This window comes from Rhamphochromis longiceps, linkage group LG12, assembly GCF_057381845.1.
Source record: "Rhamphochromis longiceps isolate RC_006_pf linkage group LG12, R_longiceps_female_GT1.1, whole genome shotgun sequence".
NCBI lineage: Eukaryota > Metazoa > Chordata > Actinopteri > Cichliformes > Cichlidae > Rhamphochromis > Rhamphochromis longiceps.
Window position 1 is genome coordinate 8663570 of NC_140568.1, and position 27240 is coordinate 8690809.

The 27240-nt window shown below is 43.3% G+C and overlaps 4 protein-coding genes across 5 annotated transcripts; 3 read left to right on the forward strand and 1 right to left on the reverse strand.

Moving 5' to 3' along the window:
• The first annotated feature begins 1849 nt into the window (after window positions 1-1849).
• LOC146656842 (U5 small nuclear ribonucleoprotein 200 kDa helicase) lies at window positions 1850-15673 on the forward strand. Its single transcript, XM_085424615.1, has 44 exons — window positions 1850-2126; window positions 2345-2508; window positions 3398-3569; window positions 3659-3851; window positions 3948-4003; window positions 4085-4183; window positions 4292-4444; window positions 4535-4634; window positions 4722-4858; window positions 4939-5016; window positions 5135-5308; window positions 5441-5578; window positions 5664-5819; window positions 5911-6081; window positions 6168-6361; window positions 6464-6587; window positions 7387-7536; window positions 7637-7879; window positions 7974-8162; window positions 8257-8454; window positions 8546-8698; window positions 8782-8862; window positions 9026-9109; window positions 9257-9363; window positions 9447-9565; window positions 9654-9808; window positions 10010-10199; window positions 10290-10463; window positions 10591-10751; window positions 10866-11093; window positions 11183-11374; window positions 11498-11676; window positions 11780-11931; window positions 12053-12161; window positions 12272-12380; window positions 12459-12648; window positions 12735-12899; window positions 13004-13125; window positions 13225-13368; window positions 14098-14274; window positions 14365-14525; window positions 14641-14722; window positions 14816-14908; window positions 14990-15673. Exons 1-44 carry the CDS (start codon window positions 2082-2084, stop codon window positions 15137-15139), a joined length of 6411 nt encoding a protein of 2136 aa, XP_085280741.1. The 5' UTR covers window positions 1850-2081; the 3' UTR covers window positions 15140-15673.
• Window positions 15658-18380, reverse strand: LOC146656843 (putative cytosolic iron-sulfur protein assembly protein ciao1-A). Its single transcript, XM_085424616.1, has 7 exons — window positions 17968-18380; window positions 17711-17859; window positions 17507-17618; window positions 17330-17418; window positions 17034-17235; window positions 16879-16945; window positions 15658-16103 (listed from the first exon to the last, which is right to left on the reverse strand). The coding sequence occupies exons 1-7, from the start codon at window positions 18104-18106 to the stop codon at window positions 15869-15871; spliced, it is 993 nt and encodes a 330-aa protein (XP_085280742.1). The 5' UTR covers window positions 18107-18380; the 3' UTR covers window positions 15658-15868.
• Window positions 18381-18790: 410 nt separating this feature from the next.
• On the forward strand, window positions 18791-21441 carry LOC146656844 (transmembrane protein 127). Its single transcript, XM_085424617.1, has 3 exons — window positions 18791-19534; window positions 19633-19797; window positions 19891-21441. Exons 1-3 carry the CDS (start codon window positions 19297-19299, stop codon window positions 20199-20201), a joined length of 714 nt encoding a protein of 237 aa, XP_085280743.1. The 5' UTR covers window positions 18791-19296; the 3' UTR covers window positions 20202-21441.
• Window positions 21442-22509: 1068 nt separating this feature from the next.
• On the forward strand, window positions 22510-27216 carry LOC146656845 (ES1 protein, mitochondrial). Of its 2 annotated transcripts, none has more exons than XM_085426855.1 (7): window positions 22510-22579; window positions 22687-22821; window positions 22904-22956; window positions 23041-23154; window positions 23245-23376; window positions 23506-23598; window positions 26716-27216. In XM_085426855.1, exons 2-7 carry the CDS (start codon window positions 22705-22707, stop codon window positions 27089-27091), a joined length of 885 nt encoding a protein of 294 aa, XP_085282981.1. In that variant the 5' UTR covers window positions 22510-22579; window positions 22687-22704; the 3' UTR covers window positions 27092-27216. The 2 variants fall into 2 exon arrangements, with proteins under 2 accessions (XP_085282981.1, XP_085282982.1); XM_085426856.1 differs by having other exon boundaries at window positions 22553-22821; window positions 26716-26881; window positions 26986-27216.
• The last annotated feature ends 24 nt before the right edge of the window (window positions 27217-27240 follow it).

The window sequence follows — 27240 nt, forward strand, 5'->3', positions numbered from 1 at the left end:
TCTGCAAGATATCTCACTATTTTTGACTTTTCTGAGCCTGTCAAGTCCTTCTTTTGACCCATTTTGCCAAAGGAAAGGACGTTGCCTAATAATTATGCACACCTGATATAGGGTGTTGATGTCATTAGACCACACCCCTTCTCATTACAGAGATGCACATCACCTAATATGCTTAATTGGTAGTAGGCTTTCGAGCCAATACAGCTTGGAGTAAGACAACATGCATGAAGAGGATGATGTAGACAAAATACTCATTTGCCTAATAATTCTGCACTCCCTGTACAGTAGTATGGTATTTATCAATGGGCTATCACATTAAGTAGTACTATACTGTGCAAGTGGTGGTACAGATGTCTACTATAGTAAATCAGTATCTGATACACAATAGCAGTAATAATAATAATAATTACTAGTAGTTTTAGTAGTGATAGTGAGAAGGACATTATTTTAGTTGTATTAACACTACATGACTCTTATGAAATGATTCCAGTTTTACAGGATGTAAGCATGATAGACAATATAATGAAGTTAGCGCAAAAAGTGTGTTTGTCTCTTTGTTGTTAAAATGAGTCTTAGCAATAAGTCTTATATCAATAGAAGGCCTGTTTATTTCTCCTTAAATGGTGTCACATTTGCAAGGAAAATGTATTTGTGGGTTGAGGATCAGAGTTGAGCATGTGGGTTCCACCCATGAAAAACTTGCCAAATCATCTCCGCCAGTGCCAAACAATGTACTCTGTTGTGGGATGGTGTCTCATTCTTCAACCAGCATTTGTTGCAAGTTAGGCATTTGTGGTTGTGTTGGTCATTTTGGCATGAAGAGAGCACCCAAAGCTGATCCCACAAGTGTTCAATGGGGCTGATCTCAGGACTGCAGGCAGGCCATTCCATCCTTTCCACTCCCAAATTCTCGAGGCAATCTCTGATAATGGCAAGGGTTGTCATCTTGGAGTTTGATCCCAGACTGTGGAGATATACTGGTTACGGAATCTCATCTTAATATCTCTATGATGATTGCCTTTATGATGATAGGTCTGTTACGCTATCCTGCAGAAATGAGCATAGCAGTGACTTTAAATCTATGAAGTGGCACTGGCAGAATCTGGACTCATCGCTGAACAGAACATTCCTGCACGTGTCGCTGACATCAGCGCAAACAGGCCTAATGGTGAAGGGCAGTCATGGGATCCTCCCGGCAGCACTATGAGACCAGAGATTGCCTGTCTTCTGATTTTCTGAGTAAAGTGCTGTCGGCCATATTCTCCTGCAAACCATGACGGTAAATCTAAAGAATAGCGCCAACAGTTCCTAAGTGCTACAACAAAATTGTCTTGTGCCGTCGTCTTCTTCAGATGCCCACTTCTTTGCCTGTTTCTGACATCCTCCATTATATGGAACTTGGCCTTCAATTTGGAGATAGTACAAGAACTCACTCCAGATAATGCTACAACTAGGACACCAGCTTAAAGTTGCCCTATGGCACAGGCCCTATCCAGATCAGTCAAATGTGCCATGCTTGGAGCAGACACCAACTGAAACTGACTGCTGTAACAGGGTCCATGCTCACAGGTGGTGCTAATCAGCGTCTGACTGTCAACACCTGATTCTGGGGTACCAGATGCTAAAGCTAAAAAAGCTAAAGAAAGAAAGAAAGAAAGAAAGAAAGAAAGAAAGAAAGAAAGAAAGAAAGAAAGCTGTTAGCAGAGGAGATTTGGCAAGTTTACATAAGTTTATATACCTATGAATACACCAAACAATAGGACATCGAAACGAAATAAACTTAGCCTGCAGGGGGCGCTGCTCCTTTGCCTCGCTGATCCTGCGCTGACCTTTGACAGCGGAAGAGGAAGAGCGCGGCTTGTTGTGCGCTCGTGTTAGCGGTGCTATTGTGACGTATGGGAAACGCATTTTGTTGTATGAAACTCGGACTTTTCAAAAACTGGCTAATGCTACAAGTTTAATCAGTGCACTCATGTTCACAGCGTCTCTTTAAGCAGGCAGAGTGAGGTCGACTCTGTGGATAATAACAGTCAGTTAGCCGTTTCACAAAGTGCGCTAAAACCTGAGGGAAAACCAGCACCATGGCGGATGTTACTGCTCGAAGCTTGCAGTACGAGTACAAAGCGGTGAGTGTATTTAGAGTGAGACAAAAAAATAAAAACAAAATCACAGGCAGCGGTCGATATTCTGTAAAGTTATCAGGAAAGGTGTTTGGATTGTACAGTTTTTAATTGATATTTCTCCTTGTTTAGCTAGCCGTAGTGCTAACTAGCACTTACTTTAGCCTGTTGCAGCGCAGACTGATGTGTCTCATAATCACACTGTTTTTATGCCGAACTCTTAGAACTCTAACTTGGTGCTTCAAGCCGATCGCTCTCTGATCGACCGCACCCGGAGAGATGAGCCCACCGGTGAGGTGCTGTCCTTGGTCGGGAAGCTGGAGGGGACCAAGATGGGTGACAAGGCCCAGAGGACCAAACCTCAGAGGCTGGAGGAGAGACGAGAAAAGTCAGTGCATACAGCTACATATATTGTTCATGTGAAGTTAAAGCAATACATAATTTATATACACTACCGGCCACTTTGAAGTTCCTTTTCCCATTGTCATTAATGCAAATGTGCAATAGCTAATTACATGCCAGCATTTAAGCAATAAGGCATAGTCAACCTGCATATCAGAATGAAGAAGAAAGGTGGGGTGACTTTGAACATGTCTGAGTATGCAGAAAAGCATCTCTGAATGCGCAACATATATGGATGGTATTATTTGGGATAAACAACATGAAAGCAAGACTGCTGATGGTCTAATAGTGTAGGGAATCTTTTTGTTTAAGTATCCCATTATAATTGCAGTGTACCTTAATCTGACAGCTGTTTATAGCAGGATAACGCACTATGTCACAAAGCTCAAATAGTCTTAAACTGGTTTCTTAAACATGTCAGTCCAATAGAGCACCTCTGGGATGTGGAGGAACAGGAGATTTGCATAATGGATGATGTATAGTTGTCCAATCTGCAGCTACTGTGCGATGCTGTCATGTCAGTGTGGCCCCAACTCTCTGAGAAATATTGGCTTTAACTTGTTGAATCTATAGTTTGAAGGCAAAACTGGTTGATTTAAAACAAAACAAAACAATCCGGTATTAAAAATCACTTCATTAGTTCCACGTGACAACTTAATTTTGAAAAACTGAAAATAAAAGCATGGGGAAGAATAGCTGTCAAGTTTGATGTGTCTTCAAGGCCATTCTCAAGAAAAAAGAGAAAAAGTGAACATATGTGACATGCCTTGGAAGATGTTTGCCACTCAAATGGCCAAACATGGCTCTGCTGTTAACATATGATCTTTTTTTTTTTTTGTTAATCTTTTTTTAAAATTATTATTATTTTTATCCAGGAGAAGAAAAAGAGATGAAGACAGACACGACATTAACAAAATGAAGGGCTTTACCCTTCTATCTGAAGGCATTGATGAGATGGTGGGCATTGTGTACAAACCAAAAACCAAAGAGACCAGAGAAACATATGAAGTGTTACTGAGCTTCATCCATGCTGCTTTGGGAGATCAGGTCAGCGAACGCCACAACTGCTTTCTTGAAATATTCTGTTTCTGTTACATCTTGCGTGTTTTACTCACTATCTCATTACATTTTTACAGCCGCGTGATATTCTCTGTGGAGCAGCTGATGAAGTTCTGGCTGTGCTCAAGAATGACAAAATGAGGGACAAAGAGAGGCGACGGGAAGTAGAGCAGCTTCTCGGACCTGCTGATGACACGCGCTACCACGTCTTAGTCAATCTGGGCAAAAAGATCACAGACTACGGGGGGGACAAAGACTTGCAGAATATGGGTAAGCACGTTCAAAGTAACTGTGAAATGAAAACTGTACAAGATCCATCAGTTTTCCCTAAAAATATTCATTATGTGCGGTATTTTCTATCCACAGATGACAACATTGACGAGACATATGGTGTCAATGTTCAGTTTGAATCTGATGAGGAGGTGAGGCTTGCGGCTCTTAAGATTTACAGCTGAGCACATTGATGAGTTTGTGTCACTGACTTTTCCTGTCTTAACATACAGGAAGTTGATGAAGACCAGTATGGCGAGGTACGAGATGAACACTCAGATGAAGACAGTGAAGGAGTGGAGGCAGCTGTGGATTCCACTCTCTCAGCTAATGTAAGTTTCCATTAATGGCATTACTGTATTAAGCCCATGTTTGTATTTAGTCTTTGTGAGATATTGCAACTATGCTGCACAGTAACTAATAAATTACCTTTCACTTAGCTCGGTGGTGCGGGTGACGTGATGACAGTGAAGAAGAAAGATTTACATCCTCGAGACATCGACGCCTTTTGGCTCCAGCGTCAGCTCAGCCGGTTCTACGATGACGCCATTGTCTCACAAAAAAAGGCAGATGAGGTCTTAGAAATCCTCAAGGTAGGTTTGTGACGTTCCCTGTGCTTTTGTTTGTTTAGAGCAGGTAAGTTTGTATTTGTCAACATCATTCTTTCGTCTCTTATTTTACAGACCGCCAGTGATGACAGAGAATGTGAAAACCAGCTGGTGTTGCTGCTCGGCTTCAACACCTTTGATTTCATTAAAATCCTGCGTCAGCATCGTCGCATGAGTAAGTCTGCTTTGTTGAGTGAAACTGTTACAGAGCTAATGTCTTTGAAAATGTACTGATTTCTTTCTCTTCCCCCTTGACACACAGTCCAGTACTGTACCATGCTGGCAAGTGCTCAGAGTGAGGCAGAAAAGGAGCGCATCATAGGAAAGATGGAGTCTGATCAGGAGCTGTCAAAGATTCTCTACCAGCTGCAAGAGACGGAGAAGGAGGATATTATTCGAGTAAGGAGGCTTGATTGTGAGATTATGTGAACTCTTTGTGAGTCTCAGTTTGTCACATTATTTATTTTTGTGTCCTTTAGGAAGAGCGGTCTCGCAGAGAGAGAGTGAGGAAGTCCCGTGTTGATGACTTGGAAGCAATGGACATAGACCATGGAGAGGTATATAACACTTTCAGTATATTAAGTACAAATCATCCTGTCAGGAACATTACTTGTTGTCAGTTTTCTTTTAGACATTTCTAAACGGCATAGGAAAATTGTCCTTTCTGTCCTACAGTCAGTGGCCCCTCGACAGCTGCTAGACCTTGACGACCTGACTTTCAGTCAGGGGAGCCATTTCATGGCCAACAAGCGTTGCCAGCTGCCAGATGGCTCTTTTCGTAAACAGCGCAAGGGCTATGAAGAAGTCCACGTACCTGCCCTCAAACCTAAACCCTTTGCTGAAGATGAGGTTTGTCAGTTATGTTTCTTCATGGGAGCATTTTAATTGTCCAACTGAACAGCAGCTGAGGAAAAATAATAGTAATAAGTAGCATATAACTGTGTTAGGATCCTACAGTCAGCACTGTTTTTGTGTCATCAGGTACTTGTTCCCATTGAGAAGTTGCCCAAGTATGCCCAGGCTGGATTTGAAGGCTTTAAAACCCTGAATCGCATTCAGAGCAAGCTGTTCAAGACCACCATGGAGACAGATGAGAACCTGCTAGTCTGTGCTCCAACGGTGAGCACGCTTTGTTAAAGCCAAAAGTGTGTCAGTACTTTGCCCCAGCTGGATTTTGTCTAATGAGTTTGTGTTGTGCACACAGGGAGCCGGTAAGACCAATGTCGCCCTGATGGCAATGCTGAGAGAAATTGGAAAGCACATCAACATTGATGGAACAATTAATGTGGACGACTTCAAAATCATCTACATAGCCCCCATGCGCTCTCTAGTACAGGAGATGGTGGGAAGTTTTAGTAAGGTGAGCCTTGTCTGTCCTGTGCGGCTTTCTTTGCATACTTGACCATCATCAGGGAGCACAAATCTGAAAACCTTTTCCATCCTTTTCCCAGCGTTTGGCAAGTTATGGCATCATAGTGTCCGAGCTGACGGGAGACCACCAGCTCTGTAAAGAGGAGATTAATGCCACTCAGATCATTGTCTGCACTCCAGAGAAATGGGACATCATCACTCGTAAAGGTGGTGAACGTACCTACACCCAGCTAGTGCGCCTCATTATCATAGTAAGTGAACAGTTTTGTCACTAAAAAGAGCAAATGTGCTAGTTGACTTGACTTTTAATGATGAACAATTTAATGTGGGTGTTCAGGATGAAATCCATCTGCTGCACGATGACCGTGGACCTGTGCTGGAATCTTTGGTGGCGAGGACCATCCGCAACGTGGAGCTGACCCAGGAGGATGTGCGTCTGCTGGGCCTCAGCGCCACACTGCCAAACTATGAAGACGTGGCTACCTGCCTGCGTGTCGATCCTGCCAAAGGGCTCTTCTACTTTGACAACAGGTGTGGTGCTTAAGCAAAAAAAAAGTTTTTATGATGATTTCTATGAACAGCTGTTTGTTTTCTCTTCCTTATTGCTTATTACTGTACCGCTTTTCTCTGTAGTTTCCGTCCCGTGCCCCTGGAGCAGACTTATGTTGGTATCACCGAGAAGAAGGCCATCAAGCGTTTCCAGATCATGAATGAGATTGTCTATGAAAAGATAATGGAGCATGCTGGAAAGAACCAAGTGAGTCCTGTTTGACTTGTTCTTCCAAAGTGATATAATTCGGTGACCTGAATTAGCCAAGCGTCATCTCAGATGTGTCTGCTAAAATATGTTTTACTGCCAACTGAGCTTTGTAAATGCTACTGACCTCATTTTAATTAGACACCTCTTTATTTTTTTCCTATTCATTTATTTATTTTTGCTGGATAAGCACAAACTTAGATTTTTGAAACCGGGGACTCCTAACACTGTCTTCTCAGTCACAGTCTGCACTTCGCCTCTATCGTATAAACCTCTTCTGCAAGAAAACCACAACTCCTGTTTTTGTTTTTTATCATTTTTGCCCTCCAGTGAAAAACAAGACATTTGACATTGTGCTGCTTTCATTGTTGTTACTATGTGGCTTATGTTATAAATTGATCCCACACTCATGTTTCCATATCCATGCATTTTACATCTGCCCTAAAAAGCGACAGTTCACTCACTGTTAAGTGATCAGTATATCAAGATAAAGGAAAGAGGTGAAGCCCAACAAAATATCAAGAGGAAGTAGATTTCCATAGATAAACCTGCAGGTTACTTCTCTCTGTAACTCTCCTCTCTGGCTCCCAGAGGTGGAGGGTCGAGGTCCCTCTAAACCCGGGCCTCCTTTCAGCCCTGTGTCCACACAGACCTTTCCAGTGTGTAGGTGCTCTTGTGTGTTTACACACAGGGAACTCACAGGTTTTGAATGCAACTTCTTACTTCAGTGTTGTTTCTCTAAAAAATCTACAGCACTGCGTTACCAAATCTGAAAGCCTTACTTTTTTCCTCCCATCAGGTTCTAGTGTTTGTCCATTCCAGGAAGGAGACAGGGAAAACTGCCAGGGCCATAAGGGACATGTGCCTGGAGAAGGACACTCTGGGTCTTTTCCTCCGAGAGGGTTCTGCATCTACTGAAGTGTTGAGAACTGAGGCGGAGCAGTGCAAGGTGAGCAAATGTCATTAACTGGAAACGTTTTTTTAAAACTCTTGTGTGGTAAATGCTTTTAATACCAGAACTGAGTGCTAAATTTAACCTTCTTATGCAGAACCTAGAGCTGAAGGATTTGCTCCCATACGGCTTTGCAATCCACCACGCTGGTATGACCAGAGTTGACCGTACGCTGGTGGAGGATTTGTTTGCCGATCGACATATCCAGGTTCTGGTGTCTACAGCTACTTTGGCTTGGGGTGTCAATCTGCCTGCACATACTGTCATCATCAAAGGGACCCAAGTGTACAGCCCAGAGAAAGGCAGATGGACTGAACTGGGTGCCCTGGACATTTTACAGGTCAGCCCATCCTTTCTTGTTATCAAACATAGTAACGGCTGCTTTAGTTTGCAGCTTCACTAACTCTATTTATCGAAAATGTGTTTGATTCCAGATGCTTGGTCGAGCTGGCCGTCCTCAGTATGACACCAAAGGAGAGGGAATCCTGATCACGTCTCACGGAGAGCTGCAGTATTATCTGTCCCTGCTGAACCAGCAGCTGCCCATTGAGAGTCAGATGGTGGGCAAGCTGGCTGACATGCTCAATGCAGAGATAGTACTGGGAAATGTGCAGAATGTAAAGGTGAGTGTCCTGAAATGTACATGTAGCTATTTAAGACAGAAGGATCTAATTTTCCTCATTGCTTTAAGTTTCAATTTCTCAAATTTGTTATTAGGATGCTGTGAACTGGCTTGGCTACACGTATCTCTATGTGCGCATGCTTCGCAACCCCACCCTGTATGGTGTTTCTCACGACGACCGGAGTACAGACCCCCTGCTGGAGAGGCGCAGGATGGACTTGGTGCACACAGCAGCCAACATCCTGGACAAGAACAGTCTCATCAAATATGACAAGAGGACCGGCAGCTTCCAGGTATGCACATCTCAGCTGAGTGTTGGTCGTTTTATTCTTGGTTGTAGATATACTGATTAGAAGCTTCACTTTTTTGTCTCTTCACCCAAAGGTTACAGACCTGGGCCGCATTGCCAGTCACTTCTACATCACCCACGACTCAATCCAAACCTACAACCAGCTGCTGAAACCGACGCTCAGCGAGATCGAACTCTTCCGAGTGTTCTCACTGTCCTCAGAGTTCAGGAACATCACAGTGAGAGAGGTATGCTGACCCCCCACACAGCAACGATGGTTTAAATATTAGATCTAAAATGAAGAAAAGCAACATACAGCTTTATCTTGTAGGAAGAAAAACTGGAGCTTCAAAAGTTACTGGAAAGAGTTCCTATCCCTGTGAAGGAAAGCATTGAGGAGCCCAGTGCGAAGGTAAAGACAACCAGTGATGGTGTTTATGAAACGCAAAATATGATCTGCTTGGTTTCCAGAAAATGCACACTGTGCTTTTATAAAGAGAAACATTACTTAACATTTGGAGTGGTTTGCAAATTGCAGTAAATAATATTTCGTGTGCTTTGTGTTCTCATTTCAGATCAACGTGCTGCTCCAGGCATACATCTCTCAGCTGAAGCTCGAAGGCTTTGCTCTCATGGCTGATATGGTGTATGTAACACAGGTACAGAACCGGCGTACTTCCGTTATTGATTTACTTTTCCATGTTTCCCTATATGCTTATTTAAAATTTTTATTTCATTTTAGCTTGAAGGAAAAGTCCCAGGCTTGATATAATTCATAGAAATTTCCTTGTATATTCTTCCTGCAGAGTGCTGGGCGATTGATGCGGGCCATATTTGAGATTGTGCTAAGCAGAGGCTGGGCTCAGCTCACAGACAAGACCTTGAATCTCTGCAAGATGATCGATAAGAGAATGTAAGCTCTTTCTTCACTCCTAGATTAACACTGCCTTTGCTTGGTCAAAGCTACAGGCATCTGATACTCTGTCCTCTGTGCAGGTGGCAGTCCATGTCTCCTCTGCGTCAGTTCAAGAAGCTGCCAGAGGAAGTGATCAAGAAGATTGAGAAGAAAAACTTCCCATTTGAGCGACTCTACGACCTGAACCACAACGAGATTGGTGAGTTTCCTTCCTCTGTGTTACGGTTTCTGAATTTTTTCCTCAGCCTGGAGAGTAATTAAAAACCTCCTGGATGTTTGGTTTCTAGGTGAACTGATCCGAATGCCAAAGATGGGGAAGACTATTCACAAATATGTCCACCAGTTCCCCAAGCTGGACTTGGCCGTTCATGTGCAGCCCATCACTCGCTCCACACTCAAAGTGGAGCTTACAGTCACACCCGACTTCCAGTGGGATGACAAGGTCAGGACTTAGATCTATAATGGGATGCTAATCAGACAGTTTTTCCAATACTGTTGTACTCCGAGGGGGGGGGGCAAAATCAGGGTATTGGTCCCAGTATGTTGACTGCACCCTTAATCCCTGAAAAAAATGATCAGCCCAGAGAACACACTGAACTCTCTTTTTTCTATACTCCTGACTTACTTTCGTTTTCCTGTTTAGATTCACGGGTCGTCTGAGGCTTTCTGGATCCTTGTTGAGGACGTGGACAGTGAGGTCATCCTCCACCATGAGTATTTCCTCCTCAAAGCCAAGTACGCCCAGGACGAGCATCTTGTGACTTTCTTTGTCCCGGTGTTCGAGCCTCTTCCACCGCAGTACTTCATCCGTGTGGTCTCAGACCGCTGGCTGTGTAAGTGCTTTGATTAAAAAGTGTCATAGCTTCACATCACAATCATGTCAGCATTTTAATTCATGTTTGTTTCTTTTGTTTTTCCCCAAGCCTGCGAGACTCAACTCCCAGTATCTTTCCGTCACCTTATCCTACCAGAGAAGTACCCCCCACCCACTGAGCTGCTGGACCTGCAGCCTCTTCCTGTCACTGCCCTCAGGAACTCTGCCTTTGAGGCGCTCTACCAGAACAAGTTCCCCTTCTTCAACCCCATTCAGACACAAGGTAGAGACTACATGCTGTTCTCCTTAATCCAATTTCATCGTCATTTAAAAGTTGCTTCCCCGTTAGGAACAGTGGTCTGTTTTCACAAAATTTTCTTCACTCGTTTTTTTTACTTTTACTCCCGCAGTCTTCAATGCTGTGTACAACAGTGATGATAACGTGTTTGTGGGAGCTCCCACCGGCAGTGGAAAGACCATCTGTGCAGAGTTTGCCATTCTGAGAATGCTGCTGCACAATGCAGAAGGTCGCTGTGTCTACATCACCCCAATGGAAGCACTGGCTGAACAGGTCTGAATTAAATTAGATTTTGGAGCGCACCTATGAAAACTGGCAAACTGTTTTTCTTCCAGCTTGATTCTGTTAGATCTAAAACTGACATGAGTGTGGTTATCCTTGTCTCAGGTGTTTATTGACTGGCACCAGAAGTTCCAGGACATCCTGGACAAGAAAGTTGTGTTGCTGACAGGAGAGACTAGTACTGATCTGAAGCTCCTGGGAAAAGGTGACATTATTATCAGTACCCCTGATAAATGGGACATCCTGTCTCGTCGTTGGAAGCAGAGGAAGAACGTCCAGAACGTCAGCCTTTTCATTGTGGATGAGACGCACCTTATCGGAGGCGAAAATGGAGTAAGAACAGAATACTACTTGCTGCTGCGCTTGTGTGTGTGTGTGTGTGTGTGTGTGTTGTGTTAATGGATTTTGTTTCTTGTCATCAGCCTGTGTTGGAGGTCATCTGCTCCAGGATGAGATACATCTCTTCCCAGATTGAGCGTCCCATCCGTATCGTGGCCCTCAGCTCATCTTTGTCCAACGCCAAAGATGTGGCCCACTGGCTGGGCTGCAGCACCACAGCCACATTCAACTTCCATCCCAATGTCAGACCCGTGCCTCTGGAGCTGCACATCCAGGTCTGTAAACAGCATGTTAGTCAACAAAAAGAGAAATGTATTTCTTAAATTGATCAGTGCTCACAGCCAAGAAAGTACCTGTCAGGTTTCTGATTGGCTGTCAATCTTTTACTGTTTTTCTAGGGTTTCAATGTGAGTCATACTCAGACTCGCCTGCTGTCCATGGCGAAGCCGGTCTATCACGCCATCATGAAGCACTCTCCCTCGAAGCCAGCCGTGGTTTTCGTCCCATCCCGCAGGCAGACTCGCCTCACAGCGATTGACATTCTCACTTTCTGTGCTGCTGATGTGGTTCCTCAGAGGTCAGTCAGCACGTCAAGATTTTCACCTTAGACAAATTCATGGAAATGATGCCAGCATCACATCTTCACACTGTGGTCAAAGAGTAAATGTCTGTCTCTGCAGGTTCCTGCATTGTGCTGAGAAAGACCTGGCTCCATTCCTGGAGAAAATAAATGATTCTACTCTGAAAGAGACTCTGGCCAACGGCGTGGGATACTTGCACGAGGGCCTCTCTGCAACTGAACGCAGAATAGTGGAGCAGCTCTTCAACTCAGGTATGACTCACTTCTGCTGCACTTTGTGCTGGACAGGTAGGTGGTTTTTAGAAAAGGGGAAAAAACAAAATTGAGACTAATTTTTTATTCATTTTTTCCTTCTCTTCTTCTGCTTTGACAGGTGCTGTTCAGGTCGTCGTGTCCTCTCGTTCACTGTGCTGGGGCATCAACATCTCAGCACACCTTGTCATCGTCATGGACACCCAGTACTACAATGGCAAAATTCACGCGTAAGGCATCTTCTGTTTATACTGGCTTTTTTTTTGTTATATGAAACATATTTAATGAAGGTTAGTATGTACTCTGCTGGTGATATTGACTTTTTGCTTTCTTCTATCAGATATGTGGATTATCCCATATATGATGTCCTCCAGATGGTGGGCAAGGCAAACAGGCCAATGCTGGATGATGAGGGGCGCTGTGTAATCATGTGTCAAGGCTCTAAGAAGGTAGACAGACCTCAGTCACTTCTGGCTTTGAAACAATGACTGTACAACAGAACAAACCACTTTGTTTTTTCTTGATAGGATTTCTTCAAGAAGTTCCTGTACGAGCCGCTGCCGGTGGAGTCTCACTTGGATCATTGTCTCCACGACCATTTCAATGCTGAGATCGTCACCAAGACAATAGAGAACAAGCAGGATGCTGTCGACTACCTGACATGGACATTCCTTTACCGCCGTATGACCCAGAACCCCAACTACTACAACCTGCAAGGTGAGTCCCGTCCTTCAAAGGGAATAACCGACTTATACTTCGGATGTTGGGACCATGTTGAGCTGTGGCTTCTGTCCTCCTGACAGGCATGTCACATCGCCACCTGTCTGACCACCTGTCTGAGCTGGTGGAGAACACATTACACGACCTGGAGCAGTCCAAGTGCATCAGCATCGAGGATGAGCTGGATGTAGCACCACTCAATTTGGGCATGATTGCTGCCTACTATTACATCAACTACACCACCATCGGTTTGTGCTTGCACTTCCTGGATTTTTTGTATTTGTGTCATCATTCCTTCACGTATGTGTTCAACTCAAGCCTAACTGTGGTGCTTTGCTCTTGTGTCGTACAGAGCTCTTCAGCATGTCACTGAACGCCAAGACAAAGATCCGCGGCTTAATTGAGATCATCTCCAATGCTGCCGAGTATAAGAACATTCCCATCAGACACCACGAGGATGCACTTCTCCGACAGGTAAAGAAAGTGACGAGACTCAAAGAGAGCAGCATTAACACATCTGCAAAAAGACACCAAGATGAAATAACACACTTTTATGTGCTCTTTGCATTTCAGCTTGCACAGAAAGTGCCCCACAAGCTGAACAACCCGAAGTTCAATGACCCCCACGTGAAGACTAACCTGCTGCTGCAAGCCCATCTCTCCAGGATGCAGCTGAGCGCTGAGCTCCAGTCAGACACCGAGGAGATCCTCAGCAAGGTCCAGTTTTTTCTCTGTAAAGCCTAACAGTTATGTTTCTGGATTTTTATCCATCTATATGTTTTTGAACAAGCTATTACTTGCACAAAAAGCACACATATAAACAAAATGTGTCTTAAAAAGAATGAACAAAATCGCCAGACCAGTTACACACATCCAAAAAGACAACAAACAAACAAGGAAATGAGCAAGCTTCCATATTTGATACATAGGAAAGAAATTGCTGCCAGGTTTCAAAAAACAGTTAGGCTGATGTTTTAGTAAAACAGTTGTAAAACATACATGATGTCCTAAATCCACTGTACATGTGATGGAGGTGAGGAGTCCTCTTACTGTAGGATGAGCCTTCTTATCACATGAACAAAAGACGGCTTGTACCCTGTTCAGATTCACATTTCAAGGGCTTACACCAAAACATTGCTGTAATAGATTTTAGAAAGCATTTAAAAATTAGACAGGTAAATTTGTTAATTTTGGATTTGACTGAAATATATGACAAAGGCCCAAAAAGACTTTAGAATGATCCCATAGGGAGTGGGTTAGATCATGAGATCACTGTAAATCAGTGATTCCCAAAGTGAGTGCCGTGAGTGAAATTCAGTTTTAATTCATTTCAATTTTACTTACATAAACGCCAAATCACAACAGCAGTCGCCTCAAGATGCTTTATATTGGAAGGTATATTTGTACACTTAAAGAATATGTGTGTGTGTGTTGTCTTTTTTGTAGGCTGTCCGACTGATTCAGGCGTGCGTTGATGTGCTGTCCAGCAACGGTTGGCTGAGTCCTGCACTGGCTGCTATGGAGCTGGCTCAGATGGTCACTCAGGCCATGTGGTCCAAGGACTCGTACCTCAAACAGCTGCCATTCTTCACCTCAGAGCACATCAAGCGCTGCACAGAAAAGGTAAAATGATCCTAGGAAAGTCTGACTCTCACTTTAGTGTAGATGAATCTCATGCTGATTGAACGTGCTTCCGTTTCCTTTGCTCATAAGGGAGTGGAGAGCATCTTTGACATAATGGAAATGGAGGATGAAGACAGAAGCGCGTTGCTGCAGCTCTCGGATGCCCAGATGGCCGACGTGGCTCGCTTCTGTAACCGCTACCCCAACATCGAGCTGTCGTACGAAGTGGCAGAGAAGGACAGTGTCAAGAGGTACGTGTACAGTCTGGCAGCAGCACTTTTCGCTGCGTTTCCTGGAAATGAAAAATTACATTACAAAATTGCACAGATGGGTGGGAAATTGATCTCTTTCCATATTTATTCACAGTGGCAGTCCAGTTCTGGTTCAGGTTCAGCTGGAGAGAGAGGAGGAGGTAACGGGTCCAGTCATTGCACCGCTCTTTCCCCAGGTTAGTACTTTTCAAACATCTTCATGACGTATATATTTCTTTAATTTTCACCTTAATGACCAACTCTTGTGGAAATACTTGTCATTGTTATAGAAACGTGAGGAGGGCTGGTGGGTGGTGATCGGAGACCCCAAGTCTAACAGCCTGATCTCTATCAAGAGGCTGACTCTTCAGCAGAAAGCAAAGGTCAGTGAGTCATCTTGTAATAGCCAGAAATTATGTTTTAACCACCAGAGGCCTCACTTAGTTTATGTCCCTCCACCGCAGGTCAAGCTGGACTTTGTTGCCCCAGCGATGGGCATCCACAACTACACCTTGTACTTCATGAGTGACGCATATATGGGCTGTGACCAGGAGTACAAGTTCAGCATAGATGTAAAGGAGGCTGACAGTGATGGAGACAGCGACTCGGACTAATCAGAGACTTGATTATTTTCTTCAGCGGTTCTCTGATAGATTGGGATCAGTAGTTTTCTTTTTTTGCTGTAGATATCCAACCTGATTGACATTTCTTTACTTTGACTCTGCCATTACCATCTCTGCTCTTGTGAAAATGTTTGTTTTCAGTTGCTTCTTAGTTAAGTCCTCTAAATGATGCCAGTCCAAGAATATAGTGTACAGGATCTGTTTGTCCACATGTAGTACAGATACATGGCTACCCAAGCCCCAGTCTGTTTTCAGTATAAGAAGTTTAACACTTTGTACTTTTGTGTCAGTTTTGGGATCTGACAAAAATTTTATTGGCCATTGTGGATTAAAGAAACACATAAATCCTGGGGATGGTGCATCCTTAAACCAGGTAGGGTGTTTAAAAACAACTGTCCGGTTATATTTTGGATTGAAATCATTTTATTATGAAATTTAATCCTTGGACTGGTTGAAGTGTTTTACTATGATGTGCTGTCTGAAATGCTTTTGCAATAAAAAGGAGAGGAAACATTTTTCACTTTATTTTATAGTTAAACATGTTATTTCTATTAATTCTCAGTGGCGCTGCTACTCAAAGCACATGAAGCAGTATTCTCAGCATGGACACAGATGAGCGCTGATGTCAAGCAGAATCCTGATGAGCTATAAAATAATGATCTGTGGTGAATGCCGCAGAAAGTTCCCAATTTAACACACAACTATGCACTCCAGGGATGTTCATTCCTCTTCTTGGAACTTCCAAATGGCGATTTCTCCGTTATCGCTGCACGAAGCCAGGAATCCCGCCTCCTTTGGGTTCCAGGACACACAGTTAACATCTTGGTTGTGAGCTCTGGCCACCTGAGCAGCCAGTGAGAATACCGGCTCCTCGGGATTGGCCGTCTCATCCTCCTTGAAAACTCGCACTGCGTCATCACCAGAGGCAGTTGCTAAAGCGCCAGTCAGCCGACACCTGCAGAAAGATTTGGGTTCACTGTGACGTCTAACAATGACAAATGCACATGGAGACCACATCTTTGGGATTTCTGGTGATCAATTAACCTCCACTTTATGTTTGCGCATAATTTCTGGACACAGAGCAACATATATTCCTCAAATGTAACCATACTGCATTGTTATGGAGAAATTACAAGTTGTGGAACAATTACCCCGTTGCTATCGCAAGTTGATCTTAAATGTGACGACCAGACTAAAGGTCAGTAAATTCAAGAACACATTCAGCTGAATTCTGTTTTCTTACACCCACCAATTCAAGTGCATAATCCTAACTACAGTTTTTGCCTCAAAAACTGCCATTAATCTGTAGCTACTGTACACAGATAGCAAAAGTTGGATCCATCCAAGTCTTTTTCTTATCTGGGTATGCTGCTGATTGTCAGGTGAGATGTGTGCTAATTTTTGTCTTATTGCACCCGTCTGCTGGTAGCCCGCGTTTGTGAAAGGTTATAAAACATGTATGATCCTTTATATCTTTAGTCTGAAGGTGAAAACACAAATTGCCTCCACACCACATGAATGCCCCGTCCTTTAGCATACTATATATCTAGTTTAGAAGTTTATGAGAATGCATCAATTCGTTGGAAGATGTAATTACACACTAATAAATGTATATTTATCAGCACAATGGGGATTTTTTTTTCCATTAAATGACTTCAAACAATGACTGATTGCACCTTTAATGATTGACTGAAGCATTCCTACAAGAGTCTATTACAAATTTGTCTTACCAGGAGACATCATACACCGCTCGTCCATGGTACCCAGACAGAGTGCAAACACACTTCCACGACAAATCTTAAACAGGAGACCAGAAAAAACATACACATTACTGTCGATATTTTTATTACCACATTGATTTATGATAAAACTAATGCTGACTCACCCTGTCCACTTTCAGCTGGATACTCTCTCCAGATCTTCACAGTGCGGTCATCGCTGCACGAAGCCAGCCTCTGACCATCTGCATCAAAACACAAACTCCACACTGTGGACGTGTGTCCCTGTAAGGTGGCCCGGCACTCCCAGTCATCATCCTCTTCTTTGTAAAGGCAAATGTTGTTGTCATAGCTGGCTGAGGCCAGGAGCTGTACAATCACACGGTGAGTGCAGGGTCACGTGGTGTTACAACAGGAGATGGAAAAAAAAACATTCATGTGGACAGATCCGAATGAGACCTACCTCCTGGGTCGGGTGCCAGACAACGTGCTTGACATCTTGCGTGTGAGAGTTCACAACTGTAACACATTCATACTCGTCTTCTTCATCCACTGCAGAGCAGGAAGAGACATGGTCAAGTTTAGAAACAGGCAATGGTGCAGATCAGTATGTGCAATTTAGGCGCTCTTTAACACAAACCTTCCCAAACCCAGACGCTCTTGTCTCGGCTACATGTGGCTAGAAGATTCCCTGAAGGGGCCCACGCCACGCACTTGACCTCGTTTTCGTGTCCTTCCAGCACAGTCAAACTCTAGGAGACAAAGCGTGGGTAACAATCTGCAGAGATGCAGCATTTCTAAGGCATGCCATTTAACACACTGAACAGGAGACCTGTCATCTGACCTCAAAGTCATCGTTCTTCTTTTTCCAGATGCAAGTGGTAGCATCAAAGCTGGCAGAGGCCAGATAATTCCCACATGGAGACCAAGCCACTTTCCTCACAGTGCGCTGGTGTCCATCCTGCAACACGTTCTTACATATCCAGGAGTCACCTGAAAAATGAGAGCCAGGTAGAGGGGTGAAGGATGTCAACTACTGTACTATAATGCTTATGCGACTGAGGCTGGGGGTGTCTGTGGTTCAGTTCACGGAGAGCTCACCTTCTTTCCCCCATATCCGGATGGTCTTGTCGCCCCCACATGAGGCCAGAAGCGTCCCGTTGGGGCTCCAGCTGACGAACCAGCAGCGGGAGTCCGGGTGTGCGCTCAACCTCTGAACCAGGGACAGAGCCTCCTTCATGGTCGAATTGGGGAAATACTTCCGAGTCGTTGTCACTGACACTTAGCCGAGAAACGAGACAGGAAATGGCCCGAAACACCAAAAGCAGACAGAGAGCAGCAGCAGCACTACGTAAACCCTAAACCACAGTCAACACCCAGGGCACGGATACAAAGAATTGCCGTATCTGCGCTAAACACAGCCTGTAACTAGCACCAAACAACAAAGTGCATAAGTTCACAACATCAGCGGTGACCAAAATGCCGCCATCTTTGCTTATATAGTCCCCGCGCTGCATTGTGGGTTGCAGTTTCGTGGTCTTTTTTTTTTTTTTTTTTTTTTTACCGTCGGCAAATTTCACGTAAAAAACAATTACGTGAAATTTACGGTGCTTTATTTTATGTTGTATTTTATTGTATGTATTCTATTGATCTGAGGTTTTATCTTGTTTGTTCTTACCTAGCTTGCAAAGCACTTTGGTCAGACTTGTTTCTTTTAATTGTGCTATACATTTTTTGTCATCTCTTTTTATGATTTCCTATGAACTATTCACGCGAGCACGTTTATTTTGTTAATGTACAATGAGTGAGTTTAATAAAATAAAGACGAGAATTTTGTTATTGTATGATGACTTTCACTCCCATAGAAGGAGTCGCCAGTAGGTGGGAGTACTGACTTTCACAGCTATCGAGACCGCGAAGAAGAAGAATGGTATGAACAAGGAAGTCAAGTGTTTTCGAGGAAGCCAGCGGACGTTTCCTTTTGTTTTGTCTTTGTTTTTTGTGTACCAAATCGATCGTTAATTTATTAGTGTTGTTAGCTATATTACTTTATAGACGTATGACTGTCGTGTCGGTCGCTGTTAAAGTTATTTTTTGTAACAAAGAAAAACTTGACGAAATTTTACGTTTACGAGAAGTTAGCTTTTCAGGCTAACAACAGAGCTAGCAGGCCTGAACGCCATCTGTCCATTGTGTTGCCGTCAGTCAGACACCTGCACTGCTTTTGATTAAACAGCTAGTTTTATGGTCTATTTTAATTTGGAAACTGAGTGAACAAAGGAGCCGAGCCGCTGTCATCAGTCCAGAATTAGCTTTACCGGTTGTCGGTTTTGTGGCTTACTTGCTCGTTACTAGCGCAGTGCTGTCAGGTACACTGACAATAAAGGGAAAGCAACACTATACAATAGAGGACGAGGAAATCGGATTAGGATGTATGCCCCGCCGGGTTCTACTGTCCCTGGAGGCCGAAGGAGGAGAGGGGGCACCTCGTTGCCCAAGCAGCCGGAGCGGAGCCTTGTGTCGGCTCTTCCCGGAGCTCTGTCCATTACAGCGCTTTGTACAGCTCTGGCTGAGCCGGCTTGGCTCCGCGTCCACGGAGGAACCTGTCCGAGACAAGAGCTGGGGGTGTCAGATGTCCTGGGATACATCGACCCCAAGCTTCTGGATGGTGAGGCCCACACACAAGCTCCGTTAAAAACCCACAGTAGCAATTAATCCCAGAGCTCACGTGTAATGTTCTGTGATGTGGCCGTCTGTTCCCATCAGATTACTGCGTGAACCCGCAGACCATCTTGCTGCTGAGAGTAATCGCTGGCTTTTGTTTCCTGGGAATCCTCTGCAGTCTGACTGCTTTTCTCTTGGATGTGTTTGGTCCCAAGCACCCTGCCCTGAAAATAACCCGCAGATATGCTTTTGCACATATTCTCACAGGTAATAATCTTTTTTCCCCTCATGCTGTCTAGAAAAAGACAGACAATGTGTAAATTCAATGGTTTGTAACCGTTTCTTTCTGTCTCCCACCAGTGCTGCAGTGTGCCACAGTCATAGGTTTTTGCTACTGGGCCTCAGAGCTGATCTTGTCCCTACAGCAGCAGCACAAAAAGTACCACGGCTCTCTCATATACGTCACTTTTGCTATCAGCTTCTACCTGGTGGCGGGCGCGGGCGGAGCATCCATCCTCGCCACAGCTGCAAATCTCCTTCGTCACTACCCCACTGAGGAGGAAGAGCAGGCTTTAGAGCTGCTCTCGGAGATGGAGGACAGCAGTGAAACATTTCCTGCCGATTATGACATTGCCAATCAATTTCAACCGCCACCCGCATACACACCCTAATGCCACCAGACTCGCCTTGCTAACACCTTTCTCTCTCAGCACAGCTACTTAGCTTGATGGGCAAAGCCCCGCTCTTTATCAAATGGATATCTTTGCAAAAATACTGAGTGAACACAGCGTGTCAGTGCGCAGGTTCCTTGAATGACGGTGCTTGGGTGCATGAAAGCTTTCTTTAGTGGTGACAGAAATGTAGAAGCTAATTCTTACTTTCACCACTGGAGTTGTTGGTGAATTGCATGTAAATGGCTTTTAGGGATTTGGTTCTTACATGTAAAGAAAACTAAACTTGCTGGAAGTGCTCAACACGGCTCATGACAATTAATTGATGGAACAACCAGAGCTGGATTGTTTTTGTAGGATTTAGTTGAATGAGCGCTGTCGGCAGTTGTTTTGCTTTTGACCGGATGTGAGTGGAGCTTTGTTTGCGTTATGGTTTTAGTTTGACGTGCTTGCCATTTGTGTGAATTTCATTTTACCGACACCTTACAGATGCAGAAATACACTGACGAGATTCTTTGAACATCTTTATTTTATATAAGATATCAAATTGGACCTCATTTATTGTCTGTGCTGTCTTTTTGTAGTTTTTGCTTTGTTCTTCTTTTCACTAGTTAAGTCTTCGTTGTTCCCTTCTGTACTTGACATAAGAAAACTGTCAGAAATTGTGAGCCAGGTCTTTGGTGTTTTAAAACGAATCATGGTGTGTGTGTGTGTGTGTGTGTGTGTGTGTGTGTGTGTGTGTGTGTGTGTGTGTGTGTCTTCGCGCCGCGTGTAAGAGAGAGTGAGTGAGTGTGTGTGGCAATTGAGAGAAAGTGAGAAACATGTTTGTATTATTTCACAGTAAGGGTGACATTTAGTTTAAAAAACACCTCACAGCATCAGAAGTTGTTCATTATATTTCTTGTGTTTGCTTTTGAAAAAAAAAAAAAAATTTATTTGCACTTTGTGATTCCCACATGTGACCGTTTCAGTATGCATTTCCAGTGCATGAGTTCATTTGTGTGAAGACTTTAAACTTTGAGTCACAATCTCAACAAGAACATCTCCCACAGACAGAGGCTTGGACTTGTGACTGATGTTGTGATTCTTGTTGGTTGTGTATTGTTCTGTTGATTCCATAATTTTCTGCATTTGTCCCTCAAACTGTCACTATAACCCCCCTCCCTTCCTCAATTTGTAAATAATGATCATTTATACATTTAAAAAAGAAGTGATCATAATAAAGGAAACCTCATACTTTTGCCTCTCGCTCGTCATCTGTGAATTAACATTGTTTTAATGGGATTTCAGCAAATGCAGTCTGAAGGATCTGCATTGATCTAACAGTGTTGTGACTTTAACGTTCACGTCTGCCTGGGGTATTTCTGGTCTCGTAGTCTAGAGACTGTAGACACAACATGGCATTAAAGAGAGTAAGAGTCTTAAGGTCTAATGGACTTTAGAGGGCGTATGGTACGCCTTTTACTGTGAAGAGTTCAGAAGTATGAAGCAGTTTAAAAGCTTGATCCATCCGTTTTCTTAACCACTTATCCATTTGAGGGTCGCAGTGAGACTGGAGCCTAGCAGAGAGAGGCAGGGTACGTCTAAGACGTGTCGCAAGTCTGTTGTAGGGCTAACACAAAAAGACAGAAAGCCAATCACATTCACACAAATGAGTGATTCTGAATCACCATTCACCCTACCAAGAACAGAGAAACCCCATAGAAAAGCCCAATCCGACCGGGGGACTTGAACCCAGGATCTTTTTGCTGCAAAAAGAAAAAAAGTCTTACTGGCAAAGACTGCAAGGCTTTTCCTGGATGCACAATGTGATCAATAAACAGTCTTTAAATAATGAGCTAGTGTAGAATAACGTATGTCATGAGGTTAAATTACAGACTGTCAAGTTCTGCCACACTTCATAAATCAGATTACCTTAGATTACTTTGAACTAGCTAAACGCAAAAGATTTAAACAATCCCTGTAATTGAATTGGGACAAAGGAGTAACTATAGAAAGCAGGAAAAAAGGGCTCACTCAGGCATCACTTCGATTGTTGCCTTATATAAAAGACACTGTGACTGTTCTGCCAAAGTATATGTTAGCTACTCTAACATTTTTAGCGTCTGTTCTGCAAGTTCGCTCGTCTGCATCTGTCACCAAGAGTTAAACTATTAAAAGGTCAAGATACCGTTTGGGTTGAAGCACTACATGTTTACATTGCTCTTCAAAGCTGAAGTGTCACTCTGTGGCCAAATGACTTAATCAGATAAATAAACAAGGTATTAATAAGAAAGAGTGTTCATGAGGAGGAGAGTAAGTCAGTCAAGGCGAACAAGAGACGACTCTTCTCAGAAGACAGAGCTTACGTGGCAACGTCACTTAGCCCCACTCTACAGGTATATATACGGACAACCTCGTTGACATCAACACCACGACCATTAAAAGTCTCTACGTGGCTCGGTGGTAAAACTGTGAAGTCTTTTTTATTTTTCTTCTACAACAGTGAGATTGAAGCTAAATCATGCTGGCAACCAGGGCTTTGCTGTCAAAACAAACGCTGGCTGTTCTTTCTCGCCAGCCTGCCTGCTTTGTGCACCAGGGTGACTACGGCAACTGGGGAAATACTAACGTTGCAGTGGTAAGTGATGCAGATCAGTCTGGGAGAAAGGAGCAGATCCAGTGTGGGTGTAGTTGTGATTTGGTGAGTCCATGTGTTTCAGGTTTTCTCAGGATGTGGATGGTGGGACGGTACTGATGTCCATGAAGGGGTTTAGTGAGTATCACTCCTGCTGAGGTCAGGAAATGCACATGACTGAATTAACACAGGCAGATGGTAATGCACCCCTCTCGTCTTCAGCACCATGTACCACCTGAGCCGTAACGGCGCCCGCTTCCAGATGTTTGCTCCAAATCAACAGCAGATGCACGTGATTGACCACATGAGAAAGCAACCTGCCTCTGGAGAGAACCGGTGGGCCTCGAAGATGGGCGCAGTGGACGTTTTGACTTTGTCTATGGTTACGTGGGTGCACTTTGTGATGAATTCTGTCCATCCCCGCAGGAACATGATGATGGAGGCAGCCCGCTTCAGTCACGGACAGGGAATGACACAAATGCAGGACCTGTCCAAGCTGGACGTCAACAGCTTCGATGCCGTCATCTTTCCAGGAGGCCATGGAATCATCAAGAATCTGTGAGGAGTGCTGACATGTGAAGAAATCACTCTGAGACCGGCTGCTGTAAAACAGAGTTAGGATTAGATACAACACAAGTTTGTATTACATTAAAAATGAACCACTAATTATTAGTTTTTACTCTTCAGATCATCTTTTATGAAGGACGGCAAAGACTGCAAGCTGCACGGCGACGTGGAAAGGGTGCTTAAGGATTTCCATCGTTCACGCAAGCCTATCGGGTGCGTATGATCCGAGCAATATTCACTACTGCAGTACTGATGGAGAATTTGATAAATCATGAGGCCACTTTAAAGACCGCCAGTGAGTACTGGCACGCTTTAAATCCGATTATGTTAGATTACTTTAAACTATTTAAAGATTTAAACAATCCCCGTAATGGAATTGGGACAATGGAGAGGCTGTAAAAAGGAAAACAGTCAGGCAGTGAATGCTGAGCTGCTGACTGAGAGACTTCATATTTATAGTGTGATTCTGTTAGTAGTTACTAATATGATGTTATTAGGTAAAAATGATCACATCGCATCCTTAAAATTTGTTAGTCATTTCATTTCCTGCGAGTAAAGATTTGCACATGGAAATCTGACTTCTACTGTGGAACAGTGAAACTACTGAGAATAGTCAGTGTGTTAAAATAACAAACCCAGTCGAGAAGAAAAGCTGCATATAATTAAATAAGTGATTGAGAAGATTTACAAATCGTGTGCTAAAAGTTTCCTTATTGGCTCTCACTGATCAGAGCAGACAGCAGGACAAGCAGAGTCCTAAGCTGACATCGAGGAACATGAGGGCAGGCAGACCACACAAATCCTACAGTTCAAAGCAGACAGGACAGTCTTGGTACTGACACTCCGGTGTTGATCAAAAATAGTTTGTTTGTTTTTTTTAAAAAAGGAAAAAGAAAGAAAAAAAATCAGGATCACAATAATCTATGAAAATCTCCAGGTTCATGTAACCCCTCTTACTTTAGTGCTTTTTTTCACTTAATCCAATGCTAATTTTTTAAATTAGCATTGGATTAACTTCATCCTGATCCGGATTCAAACTGTATGAGACGACCAAATCCCGATTGCGCCTGTTCTAAATGGGACTACATACATTATGACAGTGCAGGGTGCTGGCTGTGGCTTCTGGGTATTCTGAACCCACGTTTTAAATCATAAGATCATAATGAGCCTCATTTATGGAGAGAACAGATTTTTAAAGCTGGCTTTCCTACATGAATGTGTACTTACACTTTTTTTGACTGCAGCACCTCAGATGATTGTGTCATTGCAGGCAGTCCTGATGTATGACAGGGCTGATTTTCTGGTTAGAGAAACCTTTTTTCCCACTTTACTGCAGTAAAACGTCTATACATAGCCTAATGTTTACCTCATCTACATGATCTCTCCAACTGTTGGTTTATTTGATCAATTTTAAACTTTTATTACATTTTCTTCACAAAATCCCCCTAAATTCACTCTTCTGTTGGGATTAGGATAATCCAGATTTTTTTCTTTTTCTTTTTTGGATCAGTAACCCAATCGCACTAAAAAGTTTTGAACGAGGCTAGATTACGTAATGTAATCTGATTACAGAATGCCTTTTTGTCTTTTGAAAACATCCGTTCAGACTGCTTCTGACCGGTTTGGCCTTGGTGACTGCGTTGGCACAAGGGCACTGATGAGGTGATGAGCAGTGGCTGCGCAGACAGGGAACAGGGTGCAGAAGGCCTGGTCAAAGGTCAAAGGAGATGCGGGATTACAGGAATTAAAGAGTGGAGTTGGAGGCTGAGTAGGGTTAAAAAGTGCTCTTGACCCCAACCCAAAGAGGACTAATCCTTTCCTACTGCCATTAATGCGTACAGAGGAGTCGGAGCCATTACAGATTATTTAAAGACTAAAACAGCCATCATTTGTAGCCATTCTACCATCAAGAGCAAAGGCCTTCAAATGTTTTGCAAGCTGTGTAATTTGGGAGTGAGTATCACTGTCAAAGTGATGACATGTTTCTATTGCAGACGGGAGCCCTGCTGCCTCCATATAACACCCCCTCCATTGTTCTGTTTTGTCAGAGCTGTAATTGAGTCTTTAAATCTGAAAACGATCTGCCAACAAAACAAGCAAACCTATATTTAGAATCACGCCACCTTTCTTAAACCGAGAATTTAGTGCCTGGGGGGCATAATGAGTACTCTGCAATGCGCATCTCCATCCATGGCACAAACCCTCCAGCTGCAGCTTCATGCAGAAAAAAAAAAAACCTTAGCTTTTCAGTGCCACGATGTCTGACAGGCAGATCAAAAGGTGCAAAGAGGGGCGAGGAAATGTTCAATGTCTGTGAAGACTGCGGCTCGCAGGCAGCACTCTTAAAACTCAAATACCTGCGCAGTGCATTAGAAACTGCTCTCATTTCTCCTGAGAAATAACTGAACAGTGCTTCATGCATGTCTGTATTTAGCTTTGTTAACAGTATTTAAAAATGTGGGTAGAATAGAGAATGACGTATCCTGTCTGTTAGAGGTGGGTGGATCAATCGAAGTATCGATAGTATTGATACCAATGCTGGTATTGGAATCAGACTGAGTCTGGTAATAGGAACGATACTTTATTTCTGCCCTCTAAGTTTAGTATGTAGCCCAATGAATTGGATTGATGCATTATTAATGAAAACATATATTAAATTAAAGAAAGGTTTATAAAAAATCTACACAAAATAAAAAACTTTTGGTTGTCATGGTTATTTTATTTATAGCCTTTAGCACATTTAAACAACTGAAGCTGATCCGAAGACAGGCACATTTACATCCCAGCTCTGAAACAAACCCAGTTTCAAAATACATGAGTTTTTTTGTCTTGACTAATAATTGTAGAAAGTAAAAATGACTGTGACTGTGTTTAGAATTTGCAAACTGATGATGTTTTATCTCATAAATCATGACACACTGCTCTCCCAAACATAAGCTGTCTTTATAAGTTCTCAGTATCAGTACTGCTGTCTGCAATGCTGGCCTTGTATTTTCCTGGCATCAGATGGATGTCAACATTTGTAGTATCACAAGGTACAGCTGCCTGTCATCGATTAAGAGTATGGGTATAAATTGCAGATTAAGTGATGGCAAACGTCCACTGAGCTTCTATTCCCTTTTTCCAAATTAAAACTTTGTTTTTGGGGGGATTTAATTTGCTGTTAAATGATCATATTAATCCTAATCTAGCCACCAGTTTTGTGGTGTCACACCAAATCAGTGCTGCTCTGGGAGAGACTTTCTTTTCTCAGGACTCAGTCCCACCTGTCTGGCTTACACCGGTAAGTCTCCGACCTCAGACAACTGTCCTCTCCTGCTCCTGTTTCAGACTCGCCAGCATGGCTCCTGTGCTGGCCTGCCGTGTGCTGCCGAGCATTGAGGTAACCATGGGTTACGAGCGAGACGACAACACCCGCTGGGGAAACTGGCCAAACACAAACATGGTGCAGGCTGTGAAGGGCATGGGTGCTCGCCACAACGTCCGTGAGCCATATATATCCTTTCCAAGGTTTCTGTTCAGTATTAATATCAGTGAAAAATATTCTCTTTGTCATTATCCTGAAATAACCTCTGATTTGACCTTAACCCTTTCCTTTACGAAGCCTATGTGGATGAGAAGAACAAAGTGGTTAGCACTCCATCCTTCATGTGGGAGACTGATTATCACTATCACTATATATTTGATGGTATTGGAAATATGGTAAAGCATGTCATGCGCATGTCAACCAAGTGAGGTGACATCTGGAGAAGAAATAGTGCTACTGCAAAATATACACCTGTGTGCTGTGATGAATTCTTACCTGAAACAATAAAAAAAATAGTTTAGTAAAACGGCAAATGCTGTGTGTTGTGT